Source organism: Chlamydotis macqueenii, chromosome 1 (genome assembly GCF_036417535.1).
Source record: "Chlamydotis macqueenii isolate bChlMac1 chromosome 1, bChlMac1.mat, whole genome shotgun sequence".
Taxonomy (NCBI): domain Eukaryota; kingdom Metazoa; phylum Chordata; class Aves; order Otidiformes; family Otididae; genus Chlamydotis; species Chlamydotis macqueenii.
Genome location: NC_141556.1, coordinates 213,167,207 through 213,192,458, shown reverse-complemented (window position 1 = coordinate 213,192,458; position 25,252 = coordinate 213,167,207). Strand labels below are relative to the sequence as shown.

The 25,252-nt window shown below is 41.2% G+C and overlaps 1 protein-coding gene across 4 annotated transcripts in view; it reads left to right on the top strand.

Annotated features, from left to right (window-relative positions):
* The window catches only part of UVRAG (UV radiation resistance associated), a 103,305-nt gene that overhangs the window by 1,702 nt on the left and 76,351 nt on the right, over positions 1-25,252 (top strand). The window contains exons 2-6 of one of the 4 annotated variants that reach the window (XM_086739750.1): positions 5,754-5,810; positions 15,761-15,878; positions 17,313-17,347; positions 19,965-20,126; positions 22,330-22,404. In XM_086739750.1, coding sequence (XP_086595876.1) covers positions 5,754-5,810; positions 15,761-15,878; positions 17,313-17,347; positions 19,965-20,126; positions 22,330-22,404 — 447 coding nt within the window. Of the gene's footprint in view, positions 1-869; positions 948-5,753; positions 5,811-11,742; positions 11,819-15,760; positions 15,879-17,312; positions 17,348-19,964; positions 20,127-22,329; positions 22,405-25,252 lie in introns of those variants that run through there. The other 3 variants (XM_086739753.1, XM_086739752.1, XM_086739751.1) reach the window with 3 other exon arrangements.

Below are 25,252 nucleotides of genomic sequence, written 5' to 3'. Positions count from 1 at the left end.
GCCTTCGTGCTGTTGATGTTATTAAGAAGTAGACTCCTAATCTGAGTTACTGGAGCTACGTGCTTCCAGGTGTGAAAATGAAGAGTTACTCGAGAAAAATCAATAGATGTCCACTTGAAAGGAAGATTTAACTGCTCCTCAGATAAACATGACTTACTAGACGTCCACTTTGGGGTGAAGGGAGGGAACGGAGATGGCTTTTGGCCACCGGAGCTGTGAAGCATGACCCTACTTTGAAAGCAAGTTCTGATTCTAAAATATGGGCCTGTTCTATAAACACGAGCACTGCTTTGGATAAGCATTACAGGGAGCTGGGGGTCATTCAGGAGACGAAGTACAGCCTTTTCCCGGTTGAATTTTTGGTTTTGTTCCTTCCCAGGCTTGTGCAAGAACCAAGCGAATGCTGCAGGGAGAAGCCTTAGTTATTAGTCATTGCCCTTCGTTTGTGAAAGTGAGACCAAAACACTGTTTTTTTTTTTTTTTCTAGGAACAGAAACTTTTGTAGGAGTTTGTAGGAGCAGAAGCTGAATCATCAATTATAAGATGTTCCAGTCGAGTAAATATTTAGTTTAAGTTATGTAGGATGCTGAAGAAAGGTCAATTGTAGCAAGCGCGAGCCTGTGACAAAGTCTGAGGAATTGTTTTGCTGTGTGCTCTGCAAATACAAGGACCATGTGCTGAGGTATCTGCGTGCTGTGTCAGTGCTTGTAATGAAATCAGGAAGCTCTGAAACTACAGTCAGATACGCCGATAACAAATCCTCATCATTATCTGAGCTTAAAAGTCTGTTACTGAGTTTTAAGATGCCTTACCTTGAAGGAGCTGTTACCCTGGAGCTATTTTACTGCAGAATCGTGAAAAAGAATGGAAAAGTCATTCCGGTCTATTGTAGCACTTCTATAATGCAAAAATCTGGCTGATCTGAGTGTGGTGCTACGTAATGCAAGGTAATTGTTTTCTACCTGCCAGCACAGAAATCAGCCCGGTGATTCGTTTTAGTCGGCAATTTTCTCCAGAACACTCGGTGCTGCGTTTTTTGACTATAAGGATGAGAGTAAGATGATCTGAGTCATGGCTATAAATCTATCTAAAGCACCAGTTCTTAAATGTGAACTTAAGGGGAGTGCTTTTAATGATTGAAGTGACTTTAATGTGTAAGTAACTGAAGCATAGAAGGTGTAATCGAGATTTAGCCTAGACTTAATTGTGCCAGTGAAATTCACATTGATTAGAAAACAAAGCTCCTGCTGTTGACACATCTGTAGGAGTGAGAAGTCGTGTCCAAAACCTTTTGCCAGTGTGGCCACACTTCTCTGCCTAACCTCTTCTTTAACTTGTTCGTTGGTGGCAGGATGACCTGGCCCAAGAAAGCCTTTTGCTGTTGTATTCCATGTTTTAAGTGGGAGAAATGGAGGATGTGGCTGTAAAATACATCTGGTTACGCATAAAATTCCAATTTGTATCCCAAAGTAATTGTGCCAGGATGTCATTTACTTTTGCTGGAGTCTAACAGAACTGAAAATGTGTCGTGGAGTAACTTCACTTCAAAAGCAGAGATTTTTTAGGACTATCTCTTCCTAGTTGTTGGTGGAAGAAAATCAGGAGTGTCACGATAACTTAGTGATTTCTAAACAAAAACAAACTCAGTCCTGTCGTTATAAGCAGTTCCAAGCAATGGGGAGTGGGGGAGCCAAACCTTTCAGACTCATATTCGAAGTGGAAGGAGTTGGATCAAAAAAATGCAGTCTTAACAGAGAGCCAGTCATGCTGCAGTCAAATGATCCGTTGAATGTTACCGTGCTAATTGCTGACCAAAACAGATGTCATGTGTGGCTGTCTAGAGTCCGGCAAGCACATCTTTGCGGGCTCCAGAACCAGTGTCTCCCGCACTTCAAACTCTTCTTTCATGCTGAAATTGAGAAGCTTTTACTATCAATTCCAACATGAGAGAGACTGAAGCTTTCAATGAACTGTGAGACAGCGTTTGAAGACTTGCAAGCTGCAACTTGAGCTGCGTGTACTGTTGTACAAACAGCTGTACTGATGGACAGTTTGTGGTGAGTGATTAGGGAGTTGTAAGGAAGAAAAAGAACTCATACTTTTTAAAAACCAAATGATTTCCAGTCAGTCTGTGATTCCAGGCATTCGGTCAGATCCATGTCTGTAGACTGAAGTGTCCCTTTTGTCTAGATGGCTAACCAGGGCATGAATAAACTGTAGGTATAACTGACCTTGGATGGAGCAGAGGAGGATCCCTCAGAAATAATGGCTAGAACCCTTTTAGAAAATGACAAAAATGTCCCCTACTACTTTATTGTGGTAATGATGGATGACACAGGAAAAGTGAACAAAACCCAATGTGGATTCCAGTGTCTTAGGTGAATACTAAGTCCTGGGTGTAACAGCTTAGCGCTTCTGTGACTTAGAATCACAGAATGGTTTGGGTCGGACGGGACCGTTAAAGCCCACCCAGCCCAACCCCCCTGCAAGGAGGAGGGACATCCCCAACCACATCAGAGCCCCGGCCAACCTGGCCTGGAATGTTTCCAGGGATGGGGCATCCGCCGCCTCTCTGGGCAACCTGTTGGCTGATTGTGAAGTATTTCAACAGCTCCTTCGCAAGGAGTTTGACTGTACACCAGCCGCACAGAAAATGCTCATCAGACAGTTGCGTTTCTGCCACCAGTACTTGCCAGTTGTGAGCTGGAGAGTTTGATCTGCTGGTGTTGCTGATTTCCACTGGCCTAATTGACAATCAGCCTCAAGAAGCTTTCTTCTGCAGATCAGCTATGGTTTACTTCAAAATTATAGGGGGAAAACAATATTTGATGTTTAGACTGTACATACAGCATTATCCTCTAATGGGACCACAGATCACCTCCATCTCTATCTGCTTTTTTTTTTCCCTAGGAAACAGTTCAACTTAAAGCCATGTTATTGAGACCTTGATGTAAGCAATCTTCTGCTCACTGGAGATAGCCTGGGTAATGGGGGGGAAAAAAGCTAGGTCTTATCGATACTAGGGGATGCACTAGGAGCTGTGCACGGAGTTGGGTTTTTTCCATCAGAAGTTTTCGTTCCCGTTCAGTGTCAGTCAATCACGTTTCACCGTGCCCTGTTTAGTGATGTCCAAGTGGGATTTCCAAGATGAGCTGCTCAAAGGCTTTGGATGTATTGTGTGCCAGGGTGCACGTGAGGGAGTTAGACATGCTCTGGTGAATATGGACGTGGTGGTAAGGAGGGAAGGGGTAAACTCTGGCACTGTGCACAGCTGGGAATAGTCCAGGTGACCCGATATCGTCTGTATCTTTCAGTTCATAGACACCTCTTGTCAGATGGTGAAAGTTTCTGTAGAAAGGAGCAGGAATGAGCTTTGAGTCACACAGAAACAGGTGTTTCGGGCAGAGCAAAACAGAGCAGTTAGTGAAACTTCCAAGGCTGCTCTGGAGCCTCCATTCACTTTTAGACTGGGATTCCTAAAGAACTAGTTGGAATTGGAGTGTGATGGATTTTTTAGGAACCTGAGAGCAATGCTTAGCAAACACAGTTGCTGTGGGTTCCATGCTAGCTCTGGGAGCAATTCGGCTCACATAGTGCAGGGCAGAGGTTTGAGATGGTAGGGGCCCTGAACTGGTTCCATGATGAGCCACGCAAGGCTTCTTTACACTCTGAACTTCAGCAAACTGCGGAGCATCATATTTGTTTATACCCGGTACCGATACAGACTTGTCGGACTAGATCCATGTTGGTGTTTCAAATAGCCAGGTAAAAGTATCATGTGGCCAGGATATGTTTTCTTCTGTCCCACCACTGCTCAAACAATGGGTTTTCCCCATCCTAAGCCTGTTTGGCAGGGAAGGATCCTTTGTTTTGAATACGGAAGATGCAAATCTTATTTAGGAATTGAAAAACTTCTCTCAGCCAAACAAAGTTCTGGAGCAGACCCCTAAGTGGTAGGAAGAAAATCCCCCAAAATCTACTTTGAACGTGAAACTGTACTGTAATGTTTACCTTTCATGGACTGGTTGCCTGAAACTGAGAGATTGAATGCCAAGCCTGTGAAGATCCTTTTCAGGTTTATATTCTTATTCTGTGGTCCTTCCTGTGCAGAAATGTGAAGTTGCTGATGAGCTCTGAGTATCTCATTAATGACCATAGAAGTAAAGATTCTGTCCATTCTGTAAAATTTCCTCTACAAGAAATCATTCAGTTGAGCTGCATTTGAAGAAATCTTATATACTAAACATTGAACAGTCTTTGAGCTTCTGGGATTTTAGTAATTACGTGAATTTTACATGCACGCTTCAGAAACTTGCGTTGCTACCCTGTTTGAAGCCAGGATGCAAAGGAATGGAAGTCGTGAGTGAAGTGAAATTAAAAGCAAAAGACGTCTTTTTTTCTTGTAAAAGTACTTCTGGAAAGAACTTCCCAGGAAAAAAGAAAGTACTTCTGAATTGCAAGCATTTATTTCTGTATACCAATGAGAAATAAAACCATATTTTCAGCAGCTGGAAGACAATCCAGTGTAATCCAGTGCTTTGGGTAAGTGTTTAGATACTTGAGATAATCCAAGTGAGCAGAGGTAAAACAAGATGAGAAGAATGAGTGAATTGGAACAAGGTTAAAATTTCGTAGTTTTCTATAAAAATGTGTGCGACAACTTGGGTAACGTGGCAGAAATGGGTGATTCAAAATGCGCTGGCAAATGAGTTTTGGAGGTCTTGTATGTGGGAGAAGTGAAGAAAGCTGCTGTACAGGCTCAGGGCTGCACATATACTAGTTTTTCAACTAAAACAGTGTGAAGAGAGCATCTTTTTTTTTTTTTTTTTTTTTTAATAGTCTTAATATACCTGTTGTTACATATTCCACTAAGTAATATGAAAACAAAGACTGACTCTTAAGCATTTTGCTTCCTGTTTCCTACTAAATATGCTGGGGGAAAGCAGAATAGCGGATAGAAAGTGTCATATTTGAATATTGCTTTCACTTCTCTTTGACGTGCTCTGTCTTTAAACACTGAGCAGGGAGGGAAGTGCTGCTCCAGTGAAATACCACAGTGTGAGTGCTGACCCAATGATCTTACGCAGTTGTATCCATGCCCACCTGTATCAGTGTCTAGTGATTGTTAGAGATAATTAGGAGGAAATAGTTGTTAAAAGTTACTGTAAAATTGTAGTTTTGGTTGTTCATCTGGGACTAGATTTTTACTCTCTACAGTGTACTATTTTTTTTAGGTTTTTTTTTTTTTCCCCCCCTAAGGAATGCAAGTGTGTTTTGCAGCCTGGATGATCTGTCGGTAAGTTAGAGAGAGACTGTTCTGTCAGAAAGCTGTGGTAAATCAGTTTTGATGCTTTGAGAGATATGTGGAGGATTAGGGAATAGTAATTGTGTGAAGGAAAGGTCTTGGTAGCTGGTAAGTAAGGACTTATTCCTTGTTTGTGGAGGGAGGCTTACTGGTCTGCCCTTGGTTTGTCATCCAGTAGCATGATGCACATTAATATGCTTCAGGTTATTAATCAGTGTACGCTGTTTGCCTGTGCAACTCGGTGCATACTGAAAATCAAGTGGTTCTTTAAGGTCAAAAGTACCTTTGCTTTGATTTTGTTGATGCTTTATTCCGTAAAGCCCTGTTTACGGGTCCTTCCGGGACTTTTTGGGTCCTTCCTTCTGAGCATCACCTTGTTTTCCGTTGCTTAACCGGTATTCCCAGGTCATTCCCACAACTAATACAGACTAATGCTCTTTTGCCCCAGGTGATATTAAGAGGCTTAAGAGACTTCTCTGAACTGCTCCGGTGTGTTATTAATGAGGTGGGACTTGCACCCCAATGTTCTTTTCTACCTCGTGGTGTGGTTTCCATGTTGTGCGAAAGAAGCAGTCACAGTTTTGGCCTTTCAGCTTGCAAGGGAGTAAATATTCCTTTAGACAAACTCAGAGGAAAGCTTCAGTAAGGAAAGATGGTATTTCTAGCTTCTGCTTCTTAAAGGTCTTGGTTAAAGTCCCTTGGTATTTGTATCTTATATAAACAGCTAGCAAGAGGAGCTTTGTCTGGCCAGTGCTTGTAAGATTTTTCTTAACATCAGTTTAGAGCAATTTTTTTTTAGGGTGTGCTGACAGTTTTTATTCTTTAGAGATGTGGTCTTTGCCGGCTTGCTTGGTCTGTCGCTCTTGATGTTGTAGTGACCATAACCAAACACAGCTGTTGAAACAACACACAGAAAGAACTTGACTTGCGTAAGTCCCTGTATGGGCTTATGACTTTGGTTTTGAACCCTTCCTGCTGACAATACATTTAAGTAAATTCTGTGTTTTGAGTCTTGTTTTGTCACACCTAACCAGCTATCATAGAATCATAGAATGGTTAGAGTTGGAAGGGACCTTCAAAGGTCATCTAGTCCAACCCCCCTGCAAGGAGGGGTATCCTAAGACTGAATACCCGTGTCTTCTGTACGTGTCCCTACCTTATATTTTAAATAACAGGCTCTTTCAGTCTTTCTGCAGAAATGAGCACAAAATATGGATGTAGAAAGAAGGTCAAGGATGCAGAAAATTAGTGAAGAGTGTGAACGCTGTGGGCTTACACTGAAAATCAGTTTTGCTCTTAGTTGTCTCATTGGTTCTGAGCCCTAAAATAGTGATTTTCTACGTGTGGTTATTGTGTACAAAGAGGTTTCTTGCTCCTGCTGAGCAGATACCAGCTGGCTACGTCATTGCTCTGAGCTAGAAGTTGAGTTCACAGATGTTCATCAGTGTAAATTCAGTTATTAGTGAGGAAAGAGTTCAGTGGGCTAGCTAGTAAGCGAGGGTGCAACGGAGGACATACCTAAGAGTAATATACAGCCATCTTAATTTTTTCCAGTTATTATGTAATTAGCTATCTTAATTATTTTCTCATACGACTGTTGCTGTTTTAATTAGCATTAAAGGAGCAGACTGTGCCATAGACTGGCATATTTTGCCAGATATGACATTGACTTCACACGTTGCATTCTTTAAGTGTAGGTTGAACTAATGAAGGGCTCTTTTACACTCAAGTAGCTGGAGAATAATTTTAATTTGGCATGGGCCATGTCAAATATACAGGTATTCCTTATTCTTCCTCTTTTACTTTCTCCCTATATGAATTAGGGAAGACTTGGTGCCTTTTGGACCAGGTCTTTCATTTGCTGGCTGTCCTTGTTGAAACTTAGTGCAGTACAGAAACAGGAGTAGTGGCAGAGTAGGGATGATTAGAAACCTGTATTGAGCCTTAATGTCTTTAAGTGAAAGCTTTATAGGTGTTTTCTGTCTAAAATGAACCTTTCAAAAGCCTTCCAGAAGTGTAAAGGAGAGGAAACACCTTGATTTAAGGAACCCTAAATTGAAATCCACAATTGCATGTCTGTGAAAACTTCAAGCCCATGTTGATGAAAGTAGTCTTGACTTGTGGTCATTTAGTTTGGGTAAATCACACTGCACTGGCTCAACGTGTCTCATTCCTTGCGTCAAATCTTTAGGAATGTGAGGGAAGAAGATGTTATGTGTGTATGTTGCGTCTTCATAGAAAAAAGAAAAACACGCAGTTACATTCCTACCATGCATCTTTGAGCTGGTGATGGCCTTGGGTATGATTCATAGCAGGCATAACTTTTTAGCTATTTTCTGGCAACAGTCTTTAAACCTGAGAAAGAGAAATGAGTTACGGAACTGCTGCTGAATCCCCTCACTCGACATGAGGAAGTTGAGATATGAAGGGGGTGCAATTATAAGGAGATCCGCAAGCGATTCGTTGAATTAGTGATGGTGGCGTAGCTTTGAGGGCCTTGCTGTCTTCCAGTGTGTGCTGAAAGGGCATCACAACAGAATTCCTGAAATTCCTTATGGTGTGCCCTACAAAATTGCATATCAAACACTTCTGAAGTAGATCTGAAATCACGTGTGATTCTCCTGACTCTGAGCTGTCGAAAGCTCGTCTGTGAAAAAGTGTTTAATTACAAAACTTCTGAGGAAATCTTCCTAGCAAGCGTGTTAACTGGAGCACTACTGGAGTGTATCAAATTGGGAAACACAGCAGCTTGAAAACTTATCTAAAATTGAATTAAGCATGAATTCTTGTCTACCGTTTGACTTCCAAGATCTCGAATCACATGATTGCCTCAAATATTCAAACTGGTATAGCTACGTAAAAGCAAGTAGTTAGTGAAAATCTGAGTAATTATTTTGATATATATCTAATTTTTTTTTTTGTAGGGCTTTTATGCTTTGTAAGAGAAGAAAACCAGCCCGACCTGAGTGCTGTGTGCTACAAAACACACAGAGCCTTGTGTTTTTCTGTGACTTAATTATGAGAAGTATTCGGAGCCTCAAATACCTGACCTTGCAAGCTCAGTTTTGTTAAGTTTGAAGCAACTAGATTTGCTGTAGTAACGTTTGTGTTGCTAACTAATCTTTGCACCCCGCTTTGATGCTAAAATAGTTGGAAGGATTTTACTTAAATTCTTCTAGAGCTCCTGTGGGCCCTAAAGTAAGCGAGCAGGGAAGCTCGTGTGGAAGCCAGGTAAAACCAGAATACATACCAGCCTGTACAGAGGTCAGAGCTGATCCTGACCTGAAAAGAATTTATGGAATATTCTCTCTTGAAACAGTCAGAAGGAGGGCAGCAGTCGGAAAATCAGAGATGATGTCCAGAGATGAAGATTATGTCTTGACATTTATGTTTTAAAAAAAAAAAAAAAAATCTGATAAGTAGGATGCCGCATTAAAGGCGAAGTAAGGAGAATTGGTGCTGAAATTGTAGCCATTTTTTTTAAAGTCCTATAGAGTAGTTCTGTTTTTCTCCAGTTCTTCTGGTAAAAAAAAAAAAAGTTTGCTTTTCAGGTAATCAAGCCTCTGTGACAACCTCTGTGAGCGGTGATTTGCCTTCGGCAACTTTGAGCTTTTTAAGTAATTTCTGTAAATTTTGACTTTCCTTGTACAAGACGACTTCCCAGCCTTCTTCCACTGGTTTTACACTTGTATTTACACTTCAGGCAAAAGTAAGGTTGTTTTTTTTTTCCTTTTTTTCCCCTTTCTGCTTATTAGAAACACTCTCTTAAACTTGTATGGTGCTTTGCACTTTACATGCGTTACATGGAATGTCGTCAGGAAGGTGGCAGTGATGGGATGGAGGGGGAAAAAAAACCTTCTTCCAATGCAGCCACAGATTTATAAGGATTTCTTCCTGGGCAGTTGAATTTAAACTTTGTTCTTTCAAAATTAGACTTTTCCAACAGAATTTCTGAAACTTCCTCATGGGCATGGATGAAGTAGGCCCACTGTCGTTCTTTTATTAACATCTGGAGGAGTTTTCAGCCTAATTCCCTTTTCAGAAAGGGGGCTATTTAACAGCATCATGCATGGCTGTTGCTGGAAGAAACTAAACTGCCCACCTTGCTTAAGTTTAGATGCTCCTTTGATGCCTTTGCAAATTTAATGTGTCAAAATGCTAGTGTTTCTGTTGGGAGCAAGAATTTAGGAATAGTTTTGCAGAAAGAGCCAGCGCTAAAGAGGGCAGACCATGCAGCTGGAAGAGAGGGCAGGAGAAGACAGATGTGGTACAGAAAGAAGACAGACCTTCCCCTTTTTTCCGGTAGTGAGCCATGAGATCATCTCAGCTGCTCCATGTGATGAAGAAGAGGCTTAGCTGTTGCCCATGTTGATGGCCTGAGCTTCACAATTCATACTTGGAGCCTGAGCTAGTCAGTGTGGTAGATCAGTAACGAAGATAGAAAAACAGTGTGTGGCTGTGTTCTCATCCAGCTCGGATATACTTCCATTATTTTCTTTTTTTCCCAGGGTCATCAGAGTCTTGTAAGAGAATAATAAAGCGGTTAAGATGGAAGAGGAGTCGGAACTCTCCCTACTTGTTTTTGCTGCCCATAGTGTGACCTTGAACAAGTAATTCTGAAACTCCTTGAATACTTCTAGGCTGTTGTAGGTAGCTGCTGGTCTCCTTGTGGTTCCATGAACAATCCAGGCCTCTTGTAACAACCGTGCGTTTCTGTCTTGTTTTGACTTATTCCCTTTTCTTCCCTTCCTCCCCACTCCCCGTCTCTGCAGTGATTTTTGTTAATGGTACCAGATTGTTAAACTTAACCCAACCAAAAAACCAAGGGAGTAGCTTTGTCACTTCAGTTTCTCAGGCCCAGAGGGAAGCAGAGCAGGGTGTCTGGATCAGTTTAAGCCATCAAGAAACTGCAGTGTTTAAAAAAAAAAACTCCACCGCCTTCTGCTCAGCCCTGCTTTTTTTTTTTTTTTTTTTTTTTTTTTTTGCCAATTGTAGCGTGGATAAATACTCTGACCCTCACTATGACACAGCACAAGTGCACGAGAAAGCATTGTGCAGGATGGGGAGAGACTCTTCAGCAGGGCCTGCTGTGATAGGACGAGGGGTGATGGTTTCGAGACAGAGGGAGGTAGATTTAGCTTAGATATTAGGAAAAATTTTTTACGCTGAGGGTGGTGGAGCACTGTCCCAGGTTGCCCAGAGAAGTGGTGGAAGCCCCATCCCTGGAAACATTCCAGGCCAGGTTGGCCGGGGCTGTGAGCAACCTGATGTGGTTGGAGATGGCCCTGCTCCTTGCAGGGGGGTTGGGCTGGGTGGGCTTTAAAGGTCCCTTCCCACCCAAACCATTCTGTGATTCTGTGGGAACAGGTGTCTAGATGCAGAAGGTGATATTTTAGGCAGAGGTAGTGAAAGATTGTGGTATCTTAGTGCTGAGGGAACTAAAGCATGAAGGAACCAGGCAGTTTCAGTCCTTTAAACCTCAGAAAACATGACAGGCTGTAGAGTTCTGGGATCATCTGATGAAAAAGCAAAGTATTAATAAGGATGTTGATAAAAATACCTTATTCTGTAGCAAACTGACTTGTTTATGGCCTGCGGTAAATCTGGAGAGGTTCCCAGAAAGTCATTGAATGGGAGCACTAGATACATTAAACAACTGATAATAGTTCTTCAGAATGATGAAAACTGAGTGCTTTTCTTAAAGGAGAAAAGAGACCCCTGACTTCTGAGAGAAGCTGGTTGTTGCTGAGCGTGGATGAGCTCGCTGCACTCTGAATTCCAGGAAGCCGGTTTTGTGGGTCTGCAGGCACGAGGGGTGAAACCTGATGGTAGGCTCTGCTCTTCTGACCTCATCTGAAGCTTTTGTGATCAGCTTTCCTGTGTATCTTTGGGATAGCTGTGTGCTTATAACCTGGGGTATCTTTACCTCCGGCGGTGTTCTTAAAACATAACCTGCTACTCAGGGTTTCCTCTAAGGGAAAATGAATGGATCTCTCCTGGTTTGTAGTAATTTATTTTCAAGGTAGAAGGAAGCACTGATTACCTTCATGTAGGTCAGCGTAGAGTTGCTGTGTAGCAGTTGCTTTTACTCCATTGCATCTTAGATTGGCGATTAAATCAAATGATCACAAGGCCTAGGGTGTAATTTCACTGCTCCACTGACTTTCTTGGGAAGTGCAAAGGACTAGGACAACGGTGGTGATCAAAATAACTTGTGTAACTTGTATCACAAAACCCTTGGAAGGAGCTGTTAAACCTGCTCTACTGCTCTGCTAAGGAATGATCCAGATACACATCGTCGTTCAGTCTGCGTGCAGTAAGTTCAGAGCTGTTGGAAAAGTTAAATACCTTTTTAATGGCATCATTTCTTCTTGTTGGAGCTTACCTAAATAACTGCTCTGCTGAAAAATAACATTTTTTACAGTAGGATATCTGACTAAGGTGCTTAGTGTAGTATCAGAGATGGTCAGTACTGCGTTGGTGATAGACTGTCAACTGTTTGAGGAGATAGAGGTGAGAATTATCTATACTCATCTGCATATTTTGCTTATCTTTTTTTTTTGTCCTGCACTATCAGCTTGCAAACACAGCTGGCCTGTCTTAAGTTATGCGACTCGCAAGGCTGCCACAGCACTTGTCGTGTTTTTTAGCGCTTGCATTTTGATTTTTAAGCTGGGCTTTTTGGAATGGCTGTTCCGGTTGCACAGCATCTCATCTGTGGGGATCCCTCCTTGTGATAAAGGATACTTTTATAGAAAGGTACTTTCTGATACTCCTGAAGAAAGAGCAAATAGCTAAAACTTACCTCCTAATGAGAAGTGACTACTCTTTCACGCTTCACCTAAAAGAAAAAGGAAATGAAAGGACTCAGGATTATTTGCAGCTACTGCATTCATTGTAATGGGTCACTTCTCCATAAAGAGTTGCTTTTGCAGCGTGAAATGCACTGGTACCTCATGGTGAACCTCTCTTCGCTTTGAGTACCAGGCTGTATGGAGGTCCACACATATTTTAAGCTGGCGGTTTCATTTAAGCGATCCTGTCTGTCTTTAGAATCATAGAATGGTTTGAGTGGGGAGGGGCCTTCAAAGCCCAGGGATGGGGCATCCACCACCTCTCTGGGCAACCTGGGACAATGCTCCACCACCCACACTGTTTTGGTTTTTTGGTTTTTTTTTGTTTTTTTTTTGTTTTTTTTTGTTTTTTTTTTTTCCCCTTATGATCAAGCCTGAATCTGCCTCTCTGTTTTAAAACCGTTACCCCTTGTCATATCACAACAGGCCCTCCTGAAGAGTTTCTCCTCATCTTTCCTGTAGCCCCCTTTAGGCTCCAGCCCTCTGATCATCTTCGTGGCCTCTCCTGGACCCTCTCCAGCAGCTCCACGTCCTTCTGCTGTTGGGGGCTCCAGAGCTGGATGCAGCGCTGCAGGGGGGTCTCACCAGAGCGGAGCAGAGGGGCAGAATCCCCTCCCTCGCCCTGCTGCCCACGCTGCTGGGGATGCAGCCCAGGGTGCCGTTGGTTTCTGGGCTGTGAGCGCACGTTGCCGGCTCGTGTTGAGCTTCTCACCCACCAGCACCCCCAAGTCCTTCTCCTCCTTCTCCCTCTCCTTTGATTACTTGTTTCTGCACTGTTCCCTCTTTCATCAGCACAGCTGCTCATACGGACAACGTTGTGAACCACACTGAGGAACCGATCTGGTGAGGCTAACCCAGCGAAAGAGGGAGGTGGTTAGTTTTCATCCAGCTCGGTTCCCGGTCTGATGCGCTGAGCAAGCTGCACAGGTGCTTATTTACGGCGGTACGAGTGAGGGGGGCGATGCAGCAGTGGAAGTAAGCAGCGGGGTTGGCAGCAGGGCAGTTTGGCTGATGCCAGTGATAGCTGAACTACACGGTGGGGTTTTTGTTTTGCATGTGCTAACGTCTTGAGCAAAAAAAAAAAAAGATATGAAACACATGGGACGTAGCACTTCAGAGATTTGCAAATGCCCTCAAAATAATACTTACTGTTTGTCACAGAGCAGCTGCAAGCCCCTGATGAAGAATTTTAGAGGCTATTTGAATTGTCTTTTAGGTATGTCCTCATAGCTGATGGTCTCCTGGCCAAAGCTGATTATCTTTGGTCAGGAGAGGTTAATTAGCTCTGAGTGCTGCCTCTGCAGAGTTCTGAGGAAATCTGAATCAACAATGTAGTGGACGAACTGGAAGGTTTATTTTCAGGATCCAAGTCCCTCTGTCATCATGACCTCGTACTAAAGACTGTGAACAAGAAAATTATCCGTATAATTGGAAACTGGTTCCCTATCAGCTAGGCTAAATGGACAAGTACTGGGGCAGCGGGAAGGAGGAGGGTGATGACGAAGTTGGTGATTTAATTAGACATTCATTACCTGTTGCGTGTTGAGTCCTGAACTGTGGTGTGGTCTCACAACCCCAGATTTAATGCTCCTCTTTCAACTGGTTTGGGAGAAGTGAGACTTTAGACTTGGGGATAAACTCCAGACTTTGAAGAATGTGAAGAAGTTGCAAACCATGGAGATAAGGACTCCACTCTTGTCCAGAGATGCAGCTGTTTGACACTCTACAGCTTTTTCCAGACTTCGTTGCTTGTAGTGAAAGATTAGAAACATATTTGGCTTTGCTTGAGGGCTACTTCATTGTAACACACTACTTAAACCAGTCACACAATTAAGTTTGCAATCCTAAAAAGACCTGGAGAAAGTTATCCTCTTTGTTAGATGCTATCTGGGCTATAATTCTTGGGTTGTAAGGGACAAAAAAAAAAAAAAAAAAAATGAAGGGAGGAGTGAGCATGGTAGATGATTGATTTGTATGCTACTGGAGTTAGTTAAGGAGGAGATATGGCACATAAAACCCTTAAATCATTTTTATAGGGATTGCAACGTATGTTCAAAGCCATTTCTCATGCAGTGTTTAAGTTGCTCATAAAAATGGCCAGCAAAACTACGCAGCTTTAAGATTAGATTTGAAATAATGTCCAAGGTCCATATAGTATTTTTTAAGTCAGACTTAATCTTTCTGTTGAGATTTTTTTAATACCGATTTCTGACAAAATAAGACCATGTTGTTCTGCAATTAAGCACCTTAGGGGTTTTTTTTAAATTTTATATTGCATTTATATGTTATAAGTATCTGAGCATGTCATCCCAGGCTCTGTTTTTAGTCTAACTCTTAAATAGACTTTGCAGGAATGAATCCACCGGTGGCTTTGATACTATCACATGAACAGAAATTTAATATTCTCCTCATATATTTCCAGGAAGGAAAACTAATATGTCACTAATATAAGTGATATTAAGTGAGATAAGGTGTCATATGATGATTCCAAAACAGATGATGGCCTTTCAACTCTTGTTAAAAGCCTTTTGGGACAAGCTACAAACAGAAAAATTGTCTTTTAGCTTCAAAAGCATTTTAAATTTGCTTTTGGTAAATGTGAGCGTGTTCCTTTTAAAGTGGATCCAGACTTACAAATTAACAAGCTTTTGGGTAAAAGCAGTGTGCTGTAAAATGAAATCTGTGGTAAAAGGAGGCACTAAACCAGTTGTTTGAAGCTTGTAGGTGGTTTGTGGTGATCCAGAAAGGATAAGGAGCAGTTTGTCAACAGCCCCATGGTCGATGGGTGAGACACGGGTAGGTTGAGATCGGTTGGGAGAATATGATACTGAAGGGTTTGGCCATTTGGCACTTGACAGGCAGGGATTGATGGAATCTGATTATTTTCCTTCAAGATATAGGATTGTGGCAACCTAACATAGTGTTAGAGTTGGGTGAAATAACTCAGCCTGAAGATTTTAGTGACGTATTCCCGTGTATTCAATCCAAGAGGAAAGGGCTGTGTTATCCAAGCAGGAGGTAGCTGACAGACATCACAAATTGTCTGTGCCCTTAATTTTCTCTGAAAATTTCAATGTGTCTTTCTGATGTATTTTACTTTTGATTTATGTTCTTACAGCAGTTTCCAGGACTGCTGTAAATTCAGGAAGTTTTATTCAGCCAGTTACGTATGGCTCTGGATTAGGTGGTGGTTTATGTTGGAGCTCTTTGTTTGGTGTTTGTTGGAAAGAGCTTTGGCTAGGAAATATTTCCAGTGTGGTGGTAGAGAACACCTGGGCGATATTACCGATCTTTCATGCTGATAGTGTCATGTGTGTGCTTGAAACTACTCGAATAGTTGGGATGATTTTAGACATGTGGAATAAAAACGATGTACAGGATGTGAGTAAGGATAAGCTTGTCTTGTGTATCGGTTTTGCTTAATCTGAGCTCGTGGGTGCTGGTGTTGCTTGTCCAGCCAGTTTCCTATGGCTTTGCTGAATGCTTATTGTTCACACTAGTGTTCTGGGAATCATTCAAATGCTTTAATTAAAAAAAAAAAAAGTTTGATTTCAATCTAAGGAAGTTCTTAAACTATTCAGGCTTTTTTTCTTATTTTTAGCGCCGGCTTCGTCATCTTCGGAATATCGCTGCACGTAACATTATAAATAAGAACGGTTATCGCCTCTTGGATACGTACTTCACTCTTCACTTGTGTGATAATGCCAAGATATACAAAGGTAAATCAGGCTTCTATCAATTTTTTTACTAGTTAATCTTGGAATTCTTACGATAGGAATTCTCTATCCTTTTTTTTTTTTTTGCCTTGACAACCTGCTGCTGTTATTTGCATCACATACACTAGCAGTGGAAAAGAGCTCTTCGGTTTCCTAAGCTTCATAAAAGCTTTCAATGTTAGCAGCCAAGGAAGCAAAACAGATGACAGATTTGCTGGAGTTTTTTAAACGAGTCTATTTTTGTTGTTGCTCTCCTCTCCCCCTCACCGATAATCTGAGAAATGTGGGAACTTCCAAGAACACCAAGAAGTTGAAGCTTTTGGAGCCTTAGTTGTGTTGTGTGGGGGAGAGTTCCACTCTGTGTGTACCACTTATTTTACAGAGCATAAACCAGCGCTTACTATCATCAAAGTTGTCCAAAAATAGAGTTGTCAGCCAACGACATGAAGCATCCAGGCATCTGTTCTGCTTTCGATGGCTGTGTTTGAGTGTTAGATCTCATTTCTTTTTAATGCTTTGCTTTCCACTACAATGTATTGTTCTTCATTGTGGAGAGATGTTATTAAAATATATGTTTTAATATTCCTTTTGATATGATCAAAACTTGGAGCTTTGCAGGTGAATTTTGTTTTTATCCTGATTTTTATTTTCAGCTAGTGTAGTTGAATATTAGTTCTTTTTTTTTTTTTTTTTTTTCCAAGGTTACTACTTTAGAAGGATAAGAATACATGACTTCAGCTTGCTATCTAGACATTCTTGTGGTGACTGTTGAACCTGTAACTGATCACTGCTTCTGCTGTCTTTGATGTATGAGAATATTCTGCAGTCCATCAGAGCTTTATCCTTTGACTCTAATGGGCTGAAGAATATTGTGCAAAATCTGTATTCCAGCCTCCAGAGCTGTCCGGCTAAAGAAAGCCAAGGTCCGTGCGTCAGCAGTTGCTTATTTCCATTTAAATACAGGTTCTTGGCACCTCTGGGAGGTAATTTGGCTGTTCACTTTCTAAGCATCTGGAACAGGTCACCCTTGCTCTTCAGGAAAAGCCATGCAATCAGTTTATCCGTGCTCCGCTCCTCCAGGAAGATGTCGGATGACAGTGGTCACTTTGCAGATGTCATCCAAGTATTGTAAAGTACTGGGGCACGTTCTTTGCCCAGAAACCAAAGCCTCAGTAAATCCTGAGGATTATCTTTGGGTATAAAGATGAAACGCTAAGTTTAAATAATGACTTCTAATAATTAAGTGTGAATGAGTCCTTTTACTCAAAAGCAGAGTTTAAAATGCAGTAATTTCTCATGGATCTGTTACTGATAAACTAGACCCGCTAGCATTTGTCTTTCATGAGTGTTACTTATTTTAGCTTTTTCTGTTTCAAATACTAAGATTTGTGTCACTGAAGCTAAACTAAAGGTGTTTTTTTACTCATTTTTCTTTAGAATTTTATAAGAGTGAGGTGATCAAGAATTCTCTGGTAAGTCATTTTAATATGGAAAAATCTTTATTTTAAAAATTATATATTTGCTGCAGCATCTTGATTTCCCTGCTGAATACCACAACTGTTAAGTGTGTATTTCCACTCTTCAGTTCTACTAGGAGCATCACCTTCTCCTCCTTTTGAGGTTCTTTTCACAAGGGTTGGAATAGCGAGTTAATCAATAGTAGACTTGTGTATTTGTTTGAACAGCTGTGGAGCAATGGTCTGTTGGTTGGTACTCCTGTGGACAGGACTAAACGCTCCAAGGGTAGGGCATTTTCACGTGAAAACTGTTCGGTGCTCAGGGTAAGCTTTGCAGTATGTGTCCATTTTAAATATTGAGAACACCAACTAGGCTAAGTAATGTTAGCTGGATTTTTACTGGTTTAACTTGGAATCACAGAATGGTTTGGGTGGGAAGGAACCTTTAAAGCCCACCCAGCCCAACCCCCCTGCAAGGAGCAGGGACATCTCCAACCACATCAGGTTGCTCAGAGCCCCGGCCAACCTGGCCTGGAATGTTTCCAGGGATGGGGCATCCACCACCTCTCTGGACAACCTGGGACAGTGTTCCACCACACTCATTATAAAATATTTTTTCCTAGTATCTAATCTAAATCTACCTCCCTCTATTTTGAAACCATCACCCCTCGTCCTGTCCCAGCAGGCCCTGCTGAAGAGTCTCTCCCCACCTTTCCTGCAGCCCCCTTTGGGCACTGGGAGCCGCTCTCAGCTCTCTCCGGAGCCTCCTCTTCTCCAGGCTGAACAGCCCCAGCTCTCTCAGCCTGGCCTCACAGCAGAGCTGCTCCAGCCCTCTCAGCATCAGCTTCTTTCAGTATCTGAGAACTGTATGCACGATAATGCAGGGTTGTTTACAGTTCATTTTTTTTTTTTCTGCTGTTCTTGCTGGTATTAGCAACAGAAATAGCTGCTCTTATTTAAATATCTGCAAATTACTTATTCAAGTAATGCTACTCTGCTTCATTAGAAGCTCATTCATTAGCAGCTCATGCTGTTTAGCAGCTTTGGTGGAAAAGCAGAGGCCCTGCTTGCATCCCCCCCCCAAATAAAGGGAGGGTCACACAGTGTTGCAGTTTATACCACTGATTTCTTTAGACATCTTTTTATTATATAGGTGAACAGTAAGGAACCTGCATATATAAACATATATCCTCTTTGAAGAGCTAATATCTTTAAGAAAATGAAGTTTGAAAATGTGTTAGTTTCTAAATTTTCTGGTTCAGATGAGTGAAGGGACCAGAGCTGTCTGATTTATTACAACTGAGAAGTGATAGGTCCTTTGTGGGATTAGGATGTTGCAAGTGTTGGGTAAGGGAGTTTGAAAACTTGCTAAACAGACTAATGTCTACATTAACAAGGAAGAACTACTCAGTTTAGAGCACACTGGGCTGTAAATGCTTTGAAAACCTCCTGAATGGAGGAGAAGCTGTCTACATCCACAAGGCTTTTAACCTGACCAAGAGACAAATTCCTTGAGACTTTAGGATTTTGAGTCCTGCCTTGGAAATCAGGAAAAGGAATAGCAAAAAGGGAACCTAACCAAAGGAAGTATAAGGTGCGATGACAAAAATCTGAACAAAGGATGTCTTGAGCAAATTCTATACAAAACTTCTGGATATTTTAATGAGCTGGTATTCCTGTGCCTGAATAGCTACCAAATATCCCTTCTCCCTAGGAAAATTTGATGAATGCATTCCTTCTGTAATACTTACTGGGTAACTTTGCCCCTCCCTGCTTTTTCAGAGGCATCTTACTTTAAATTGCTTAATACCTGTTCAGAGATACTTGGCCTGTTCCAAACTACCTAAGCACTATAGGGAAAGGCTTGTTCTTCATGGGATGATGGGTTCCTACCTTTTATTTTGGAGGAGCTACCATTTCTGTATGCAGGAAAAGAGGGAGATTATATATATAATCTATCTATCTCGATATATATATGATTGAAATGTTATCAGAGGTGAGTACAAGTTCTTGGAATGCCTTGTGTTTGCAAATCTGACTTCTAGTGGAATAGATACTTGCAATTTAGCTTATCGTATGCTTCTTCTGTAAAGCTGAGATGTAAGTCTAACCTCTTGGAGTAAAGAGGAGCTCTCTGAGGATTGCCATCAGCATCAGTCAAGGAGGAGAAGAATGTGAACAAACCTGTCAATAAATTATGCAAACGTAATTACTGGGGCATAGATAAGAGTTTTAAATTCGACTTTTGCAATGTAAGCTATACCCTAGGTTTCAAAAGCTGAATTACAACTTGGAAAAGAGTGTTACTTCCACTTTTAAAATTCCTGATTTGGCAATTAGTGAATTCTAAATTAAATTCTTAACATCTTGTCATGGAAGGAAACAAAGCCCACTCTGAGTTTCTGAAGTACGTTACAGCGTGTTACTTTTAACCCAGGATTTCTCTCTAGAAAAGGATGCAGCAGAACCTGTTGGCTTCAACTCTGTGTAAACTTTGAAATGGCTGATGTTCATTATTCTTAAGGGTTTTTTTTTAATCTTTGATATGGACTTTGCTACTTTCTAAATTGTCAATTTTAGGACTACTTTCAGCTTGCTTGAATTGTTGTTATCCCTCTTTGAATACCTACAGAATCCAACGTGGAGGAGTCTGGACTTTGGAATAATGCCTGATCGTCTTGATACCTCTGTCTCTTGTTTTGTTGTGAGGATCTGGGGTGGCAAGAAGGAGCACTTTCAGCTTTTGATTGAGTGGAAGGTCAATCTAGATGGGTTGAAGTACTTGGGCCAGCAGGTAATGTGAAAGGTTTTTATCAACTTCTTACTTACAGAAACAAAACATCTGGATGAACAAAAATATAGAAAGCTAAGAAAGGAAATTAATGCATTTGGAAGGGTGTATTTTAAAGTTTAATTGCAGAGATTTATATTGGCTTACTTCAGAGCTTTAAATCTTGACTAGCTGAATATTTTAAGTTACTGTTGCTGACTGAATCTCTCAAATGATACTGCTAGCTCTCAGTGCTTTAAATTGCAATGCCTCCATTCATATGACCATGGAATGGTTTGGGTTGGAAAGGACCTTCCAAGCCCATCCAGTCCAACTCCCCTGCCAGGAGCAGGGACATCTCCAACCACATCAGGTTGCTCAGAGCCCTGGCCAACCTGGCCTGGAATGTTTCCAGGGATGGGGCATCCACCGCCCCTCTGGGCAACCTGGGCCAGCATTCCACCACCCTCAGTGCAAAAAACTTCTTCCTTTTATTCACTTTGCATCTCCCCTCTTTTAGTTTGAAGCCATGACCCCTTGTCCTATCACAACAAGGCCTGCTGAAAAAGTTTATCCCCATCTTTCTTATAAAGCCCCCTTTAGGTACTGGAAGGCTGCTCTCAGGTCTCCCCGGAGCCTCCTCTTCTCCAGGCTGAACAACCTCAGCTCGTTCTGCCTTTCTTCACAGGAGATCACCTGTTCTTCATAGGATTCAAGGAAATAGCAATATGATTGTACTTATAGCTAAATGAACATAGGTCATAATGTTTGTGTATCTTTGAGTTTTAATCCATTCTCATAGTAATGACATCCCATCAAACATCTTCAATCCAAGGAGCTTACTATGTAAGATCTGTTTTAGTCCTGGTATTTATCTCTCAATTGTAGCCTTTTAAAAGAGGTGAAAAGTGAGGTGTGTTCTGTATTGTGGAGCTTATAGTGAAAGCATCTCAAAAAAGAAACCCCTATCACTTAAATAACAAAAAATCAAAAAATACGGTGCCTTTTGACTCAAATAGGTTGTCCTAATCCCAGTGGACACTGTTTCATTGGTTAATTGATAGGATCTACTTAGAATAGATCATCATTTTTTTCTCACTTTAAATTATTATTATTTTTTTTTTAATTGGGATGTTTCAAAGCCTGGGAAGAAAACTGTAGGAAATGACTGCTCTAGCTTCACGTGGTGCATTGATCCTGGCCAGCACCCCCTGCACTGCTGGACTGGGAGAGAGTGAGAGGAGCAAAAGTGAGGAAAAACTCGTGAGTTGAGATGAAGACAGTTTAATAACTGAAAGGAAAAAATAAAACCAAACCCCCCCCCCCCCCCCCCCCCCCCCAAAAAAAAACAGAGCGAAGGAGAGGAGAACACCACACAAGTGATGCAGAGGTAGTTACTCACCACCTCCCTGTATTTCACTGCTAAGCGTGATGTTATGGGGTATGGAATATCCCTTTGGTCAGTTCAGGTCAGCTGTCCCAGCTTTGTCCCCTCCCAAGCTTTTTCACACCCGCAGCCTACTCGCTGTGGGGGCAGAGTGAGAAACGGAGGGTCCTTGATGCTCTGCAAGTGCTGTTCAGCAACAGCTGAAACGCTGGTGTGTTACCAACACTGTTTTAGCCGCAGATCGAAAACACAGCGCCATATGGACTGCTATGAAGAAAATTAAATCCATCACAGCCAAAACCCAGTACCCTTCATATTGTACCTTTTCTTCCCTTTTGTTTTTACTGGGCAGAAGAAATGACTCCCTAAACAAAATGCTGTAGGGCATAGTTTTATTTGAAATAACGTTCTTTACATTAATAGCACGATATTAGCTATAATACTGAACACTGATTTTGTGTTTACTATGACCACAAAAGTCTAATATCTAATATTGTTTTAAGTAATAAAATGTGAAAGCTTATTACTCTTGAGACTTATCTCTTTAATTAGTTTCCTCGTCTTTTAGTTATTTTTGTCAGCTGGAAATAGAGCAATAGGAAAGATGCTCTGAACAGTGTTTCTGATTTCAGGGTAGAATGGCTGAACACACTCAGTGACTGTTATTAAAGCTGTGAAGCAAATGCATTTTCTACGGTTAAATTCAGTTTTCTCTGAAGTTTCAGGTGCTTCTAGAATTACAAGTGCTGAAAAACTGCAACAGAGCAATTTAGGCTCACTTACAGTATGAAGTCATAGAAAGCTGACTGTAAAATTATTTGTTTTCGTCTCTTCTTACAGATACACGCAAGAAACCCCAATGAGATTATTTTTGGTCTCAATGATGGTTATTACGGAGCTTCATTTGAACAGAAGGTAAGGGTGTCTCGTATTTGTTCTGGCTTGTTAGTACCAGTGACGAGCTGAAATGCAACTTCTGAAATTAAATTTTCACACTTGGATGCTCAGAACATTAAAATGCTTAGTTTTCAGAAAAAAAATACTTTTTTGACATGACAGATAAGAACTGTTATCTTGCCTGTGTTGTATGGACATCTGAGCTGTTTTGGAAGGAGTTAGAGCGTAGCATTTTACATCTTAAAAAAACCCTCGATACCGAAAATAAGCCTTGACTCGATTCTTTGAGGCAGACGTTTCATTCAAACGTAGAACATTTTGAAAATGATGTGGGCTCATTTTTGTGGCAAATATAAAAGCCCATTAAGTTTAGATTATCAATTTCAAAACTTGACTTTGTAGCTCTTAAATGGGAAGCTATTTATTTGCTCTGTTGCAACCGTTTCACCACATTTGTGGTTCCCCCTCCCCACCCCCCCCCCAAAGGCTCCACTGTAGTATTTGTGTTTGTCCAGCCAATATTGTGACTGCAGGCAAATTAATTACATGGCAATGCTGATGACTCTTGACACGCAGCTACGGTTTCTCTGTTAGTCACAACCAACCAGTCCAGTCTTGTGGGGATCTGAATGGAGACAATGGCTTTATAGTCAGCAACACAGGGAACCGTTCGTATGTCGGGGGAGTGGAGCAAGGGACGAGGTGACCATCTGTGCGAAACTCTGTTTGCAAGCCTCCAAACTGTGTTTGATATTTTGATGGTTATCCTTCAAATTGTAGATGGTTTGGCACACAGCTCAGACTCTGCTTCCTGTTAACTCAGTTTTCCTGAAGCAGGATGCAATTCTAGTTTTTCATCATTTCAGTATTAATAACCCGGGCCTGACTTCCATGATGCTGTCCTCTTTGCTGATGGCTTGTTGTCAGGACTTGCTCTCTAGCTCGTAGGGTTTAGAAGTTTTGGTTCCTGTACGTGCTCTGTAGCCGAGTTGCAAGTACAGTCGTAGCCGATGTAGAGCACAAATAATTTCCTTCTTTGTCCTGCCCTATAATTGATTCAGTTCTTTCTGGCTGCAAGAGCTAGAAATTTATTTTGTCACCCTGTTATGAAGCTTCCGATTGCTTTGTCGGTTCCTTGACCTAAATGTCTTCTGGTACAGTACATATCTCCCGTGTTTTGATGACCTGTCTGCCACTGAAGCCAAACTAGTTGGCACAAGCAAACTCTTCCTTCAGAAGCTGTGTGCACCTAAGGGATATTTCTGCTCTTAGTTGATCTTGCTTTAAAATTTTCCTGTCAATGCTGTGTATTCTGAATGTTACGCAGCCCCACTTTGGTGGTTGTACTACATACTATTTATGAAGCACCACCTGAAACCTTCTGTAGGGAGGGATTTTTTGGTGTTAGGTTTCTGATCTGCTACAGAGCTTTTTTTTTCTTTCTGGTGGTCGTGGTGAGTCTGTGTAATACTTCAAGGCATCTTAGCCTCAATTTTTGAGATAATATGTGGATGGAATAGCAGTTTTAGTTTCTTTGCACTGCCACATATGAAACTTTATTATGAAAATAAATGTGTACAAATACCATTTTGCAAGTCTAATGAAAACCTTGTGCACAAAGACACTTCAGTCCATGGTGGACTCTATGTGTCCTCTATTTTTGCACATCTTAGTATGGACAAAGTTCAGGTACGGTACTTTTTTTAACATTGCTCCAAATAACCCTTGTTACTTCTTTGGACTGCCAATTAAATTGCCAAAGCAGATCTATGGAATCTTACAATAAAGTGCTCTTTATTAGTGTACTAAATGTCTTTGTCGTTAATTAAGACCACTTATGAGCCAAAATAAGAAAACTGTTGGAAGCTGACTAAAACCTTCTGGTGACATCTCATGATCTCAGACTTTGACAACATGCTATAGATGTACTTGATCCATCTGGAGATAAATGCAAATTCCCATTTTCTGCCCTGCGAACTTACCTGTGATAACAGAGGTAGGAGCTTGAAAGCAATTGTAGCAGAATAAACTGAAGTGGGGCAGGAATATTAGGCACTGCCACAACTGTTATTTCTATTGATGAAAATTGTAGGTTCATTGATTAAATGGGTATCTCCTTGGTAATCAAACAGCAAGAACAACATGTCCCTACAGGAATATTATAGTTGCTAGATTGTTTAATTTAAAAGTGAAGCACTGGAAGCTTACAGCTTCACTAGGTGATGCGCTTTCCCTGCTATTTTAGAACCTTCAAGCCCACTTTCATGTAAGGTAACCTTCAAGCTTTTGCTCAAAATGCTTGCTTTATAGGAAGCGAAGTAGAAAACTCAGCGATACAGGTGGAGATATTCTAGGTAAACCACGCAATTACAGGATAGCAATTGTCTTAGCAGACTAAAATAACTATATCCAGGTCCTGTTTATTGTTATTAATATCATCACTGACTCTTCACTTCTTTTTTTTATCTGCTGGATGTCAGAAAGCCTTTAAATTCAGTATCCTTGGCGATACTTGGGTATTTGGAATTTTACCTTTCTTCGTTGCTTCTGTCCAGCAGCAGCCTGGCTGTTGCTGATACACAATGCCAAAATGAACGTTTTCTTTGGGTAATGTTCTTATTCAAGTTGCAGATTTTTTTTTTTTCTGCAATAGATACTTAGCTTATGGCAAAAAAAAAAAAAAAAAAGTTGAGAAATAAGGTTTCAAAAGCCCTTGCGTGTGCCTGCTGAGCCCTGAGGAGTATTAGTGCTTTACTGCAGGTGTCTAACAGTGCTCATGTAGCTCATCTTTTACCATTTACAGCTTTTTTTTACTCAGTATAAATCCAACTATGTGCTGCCAACATAACTGTGTTCTTCTTAACCA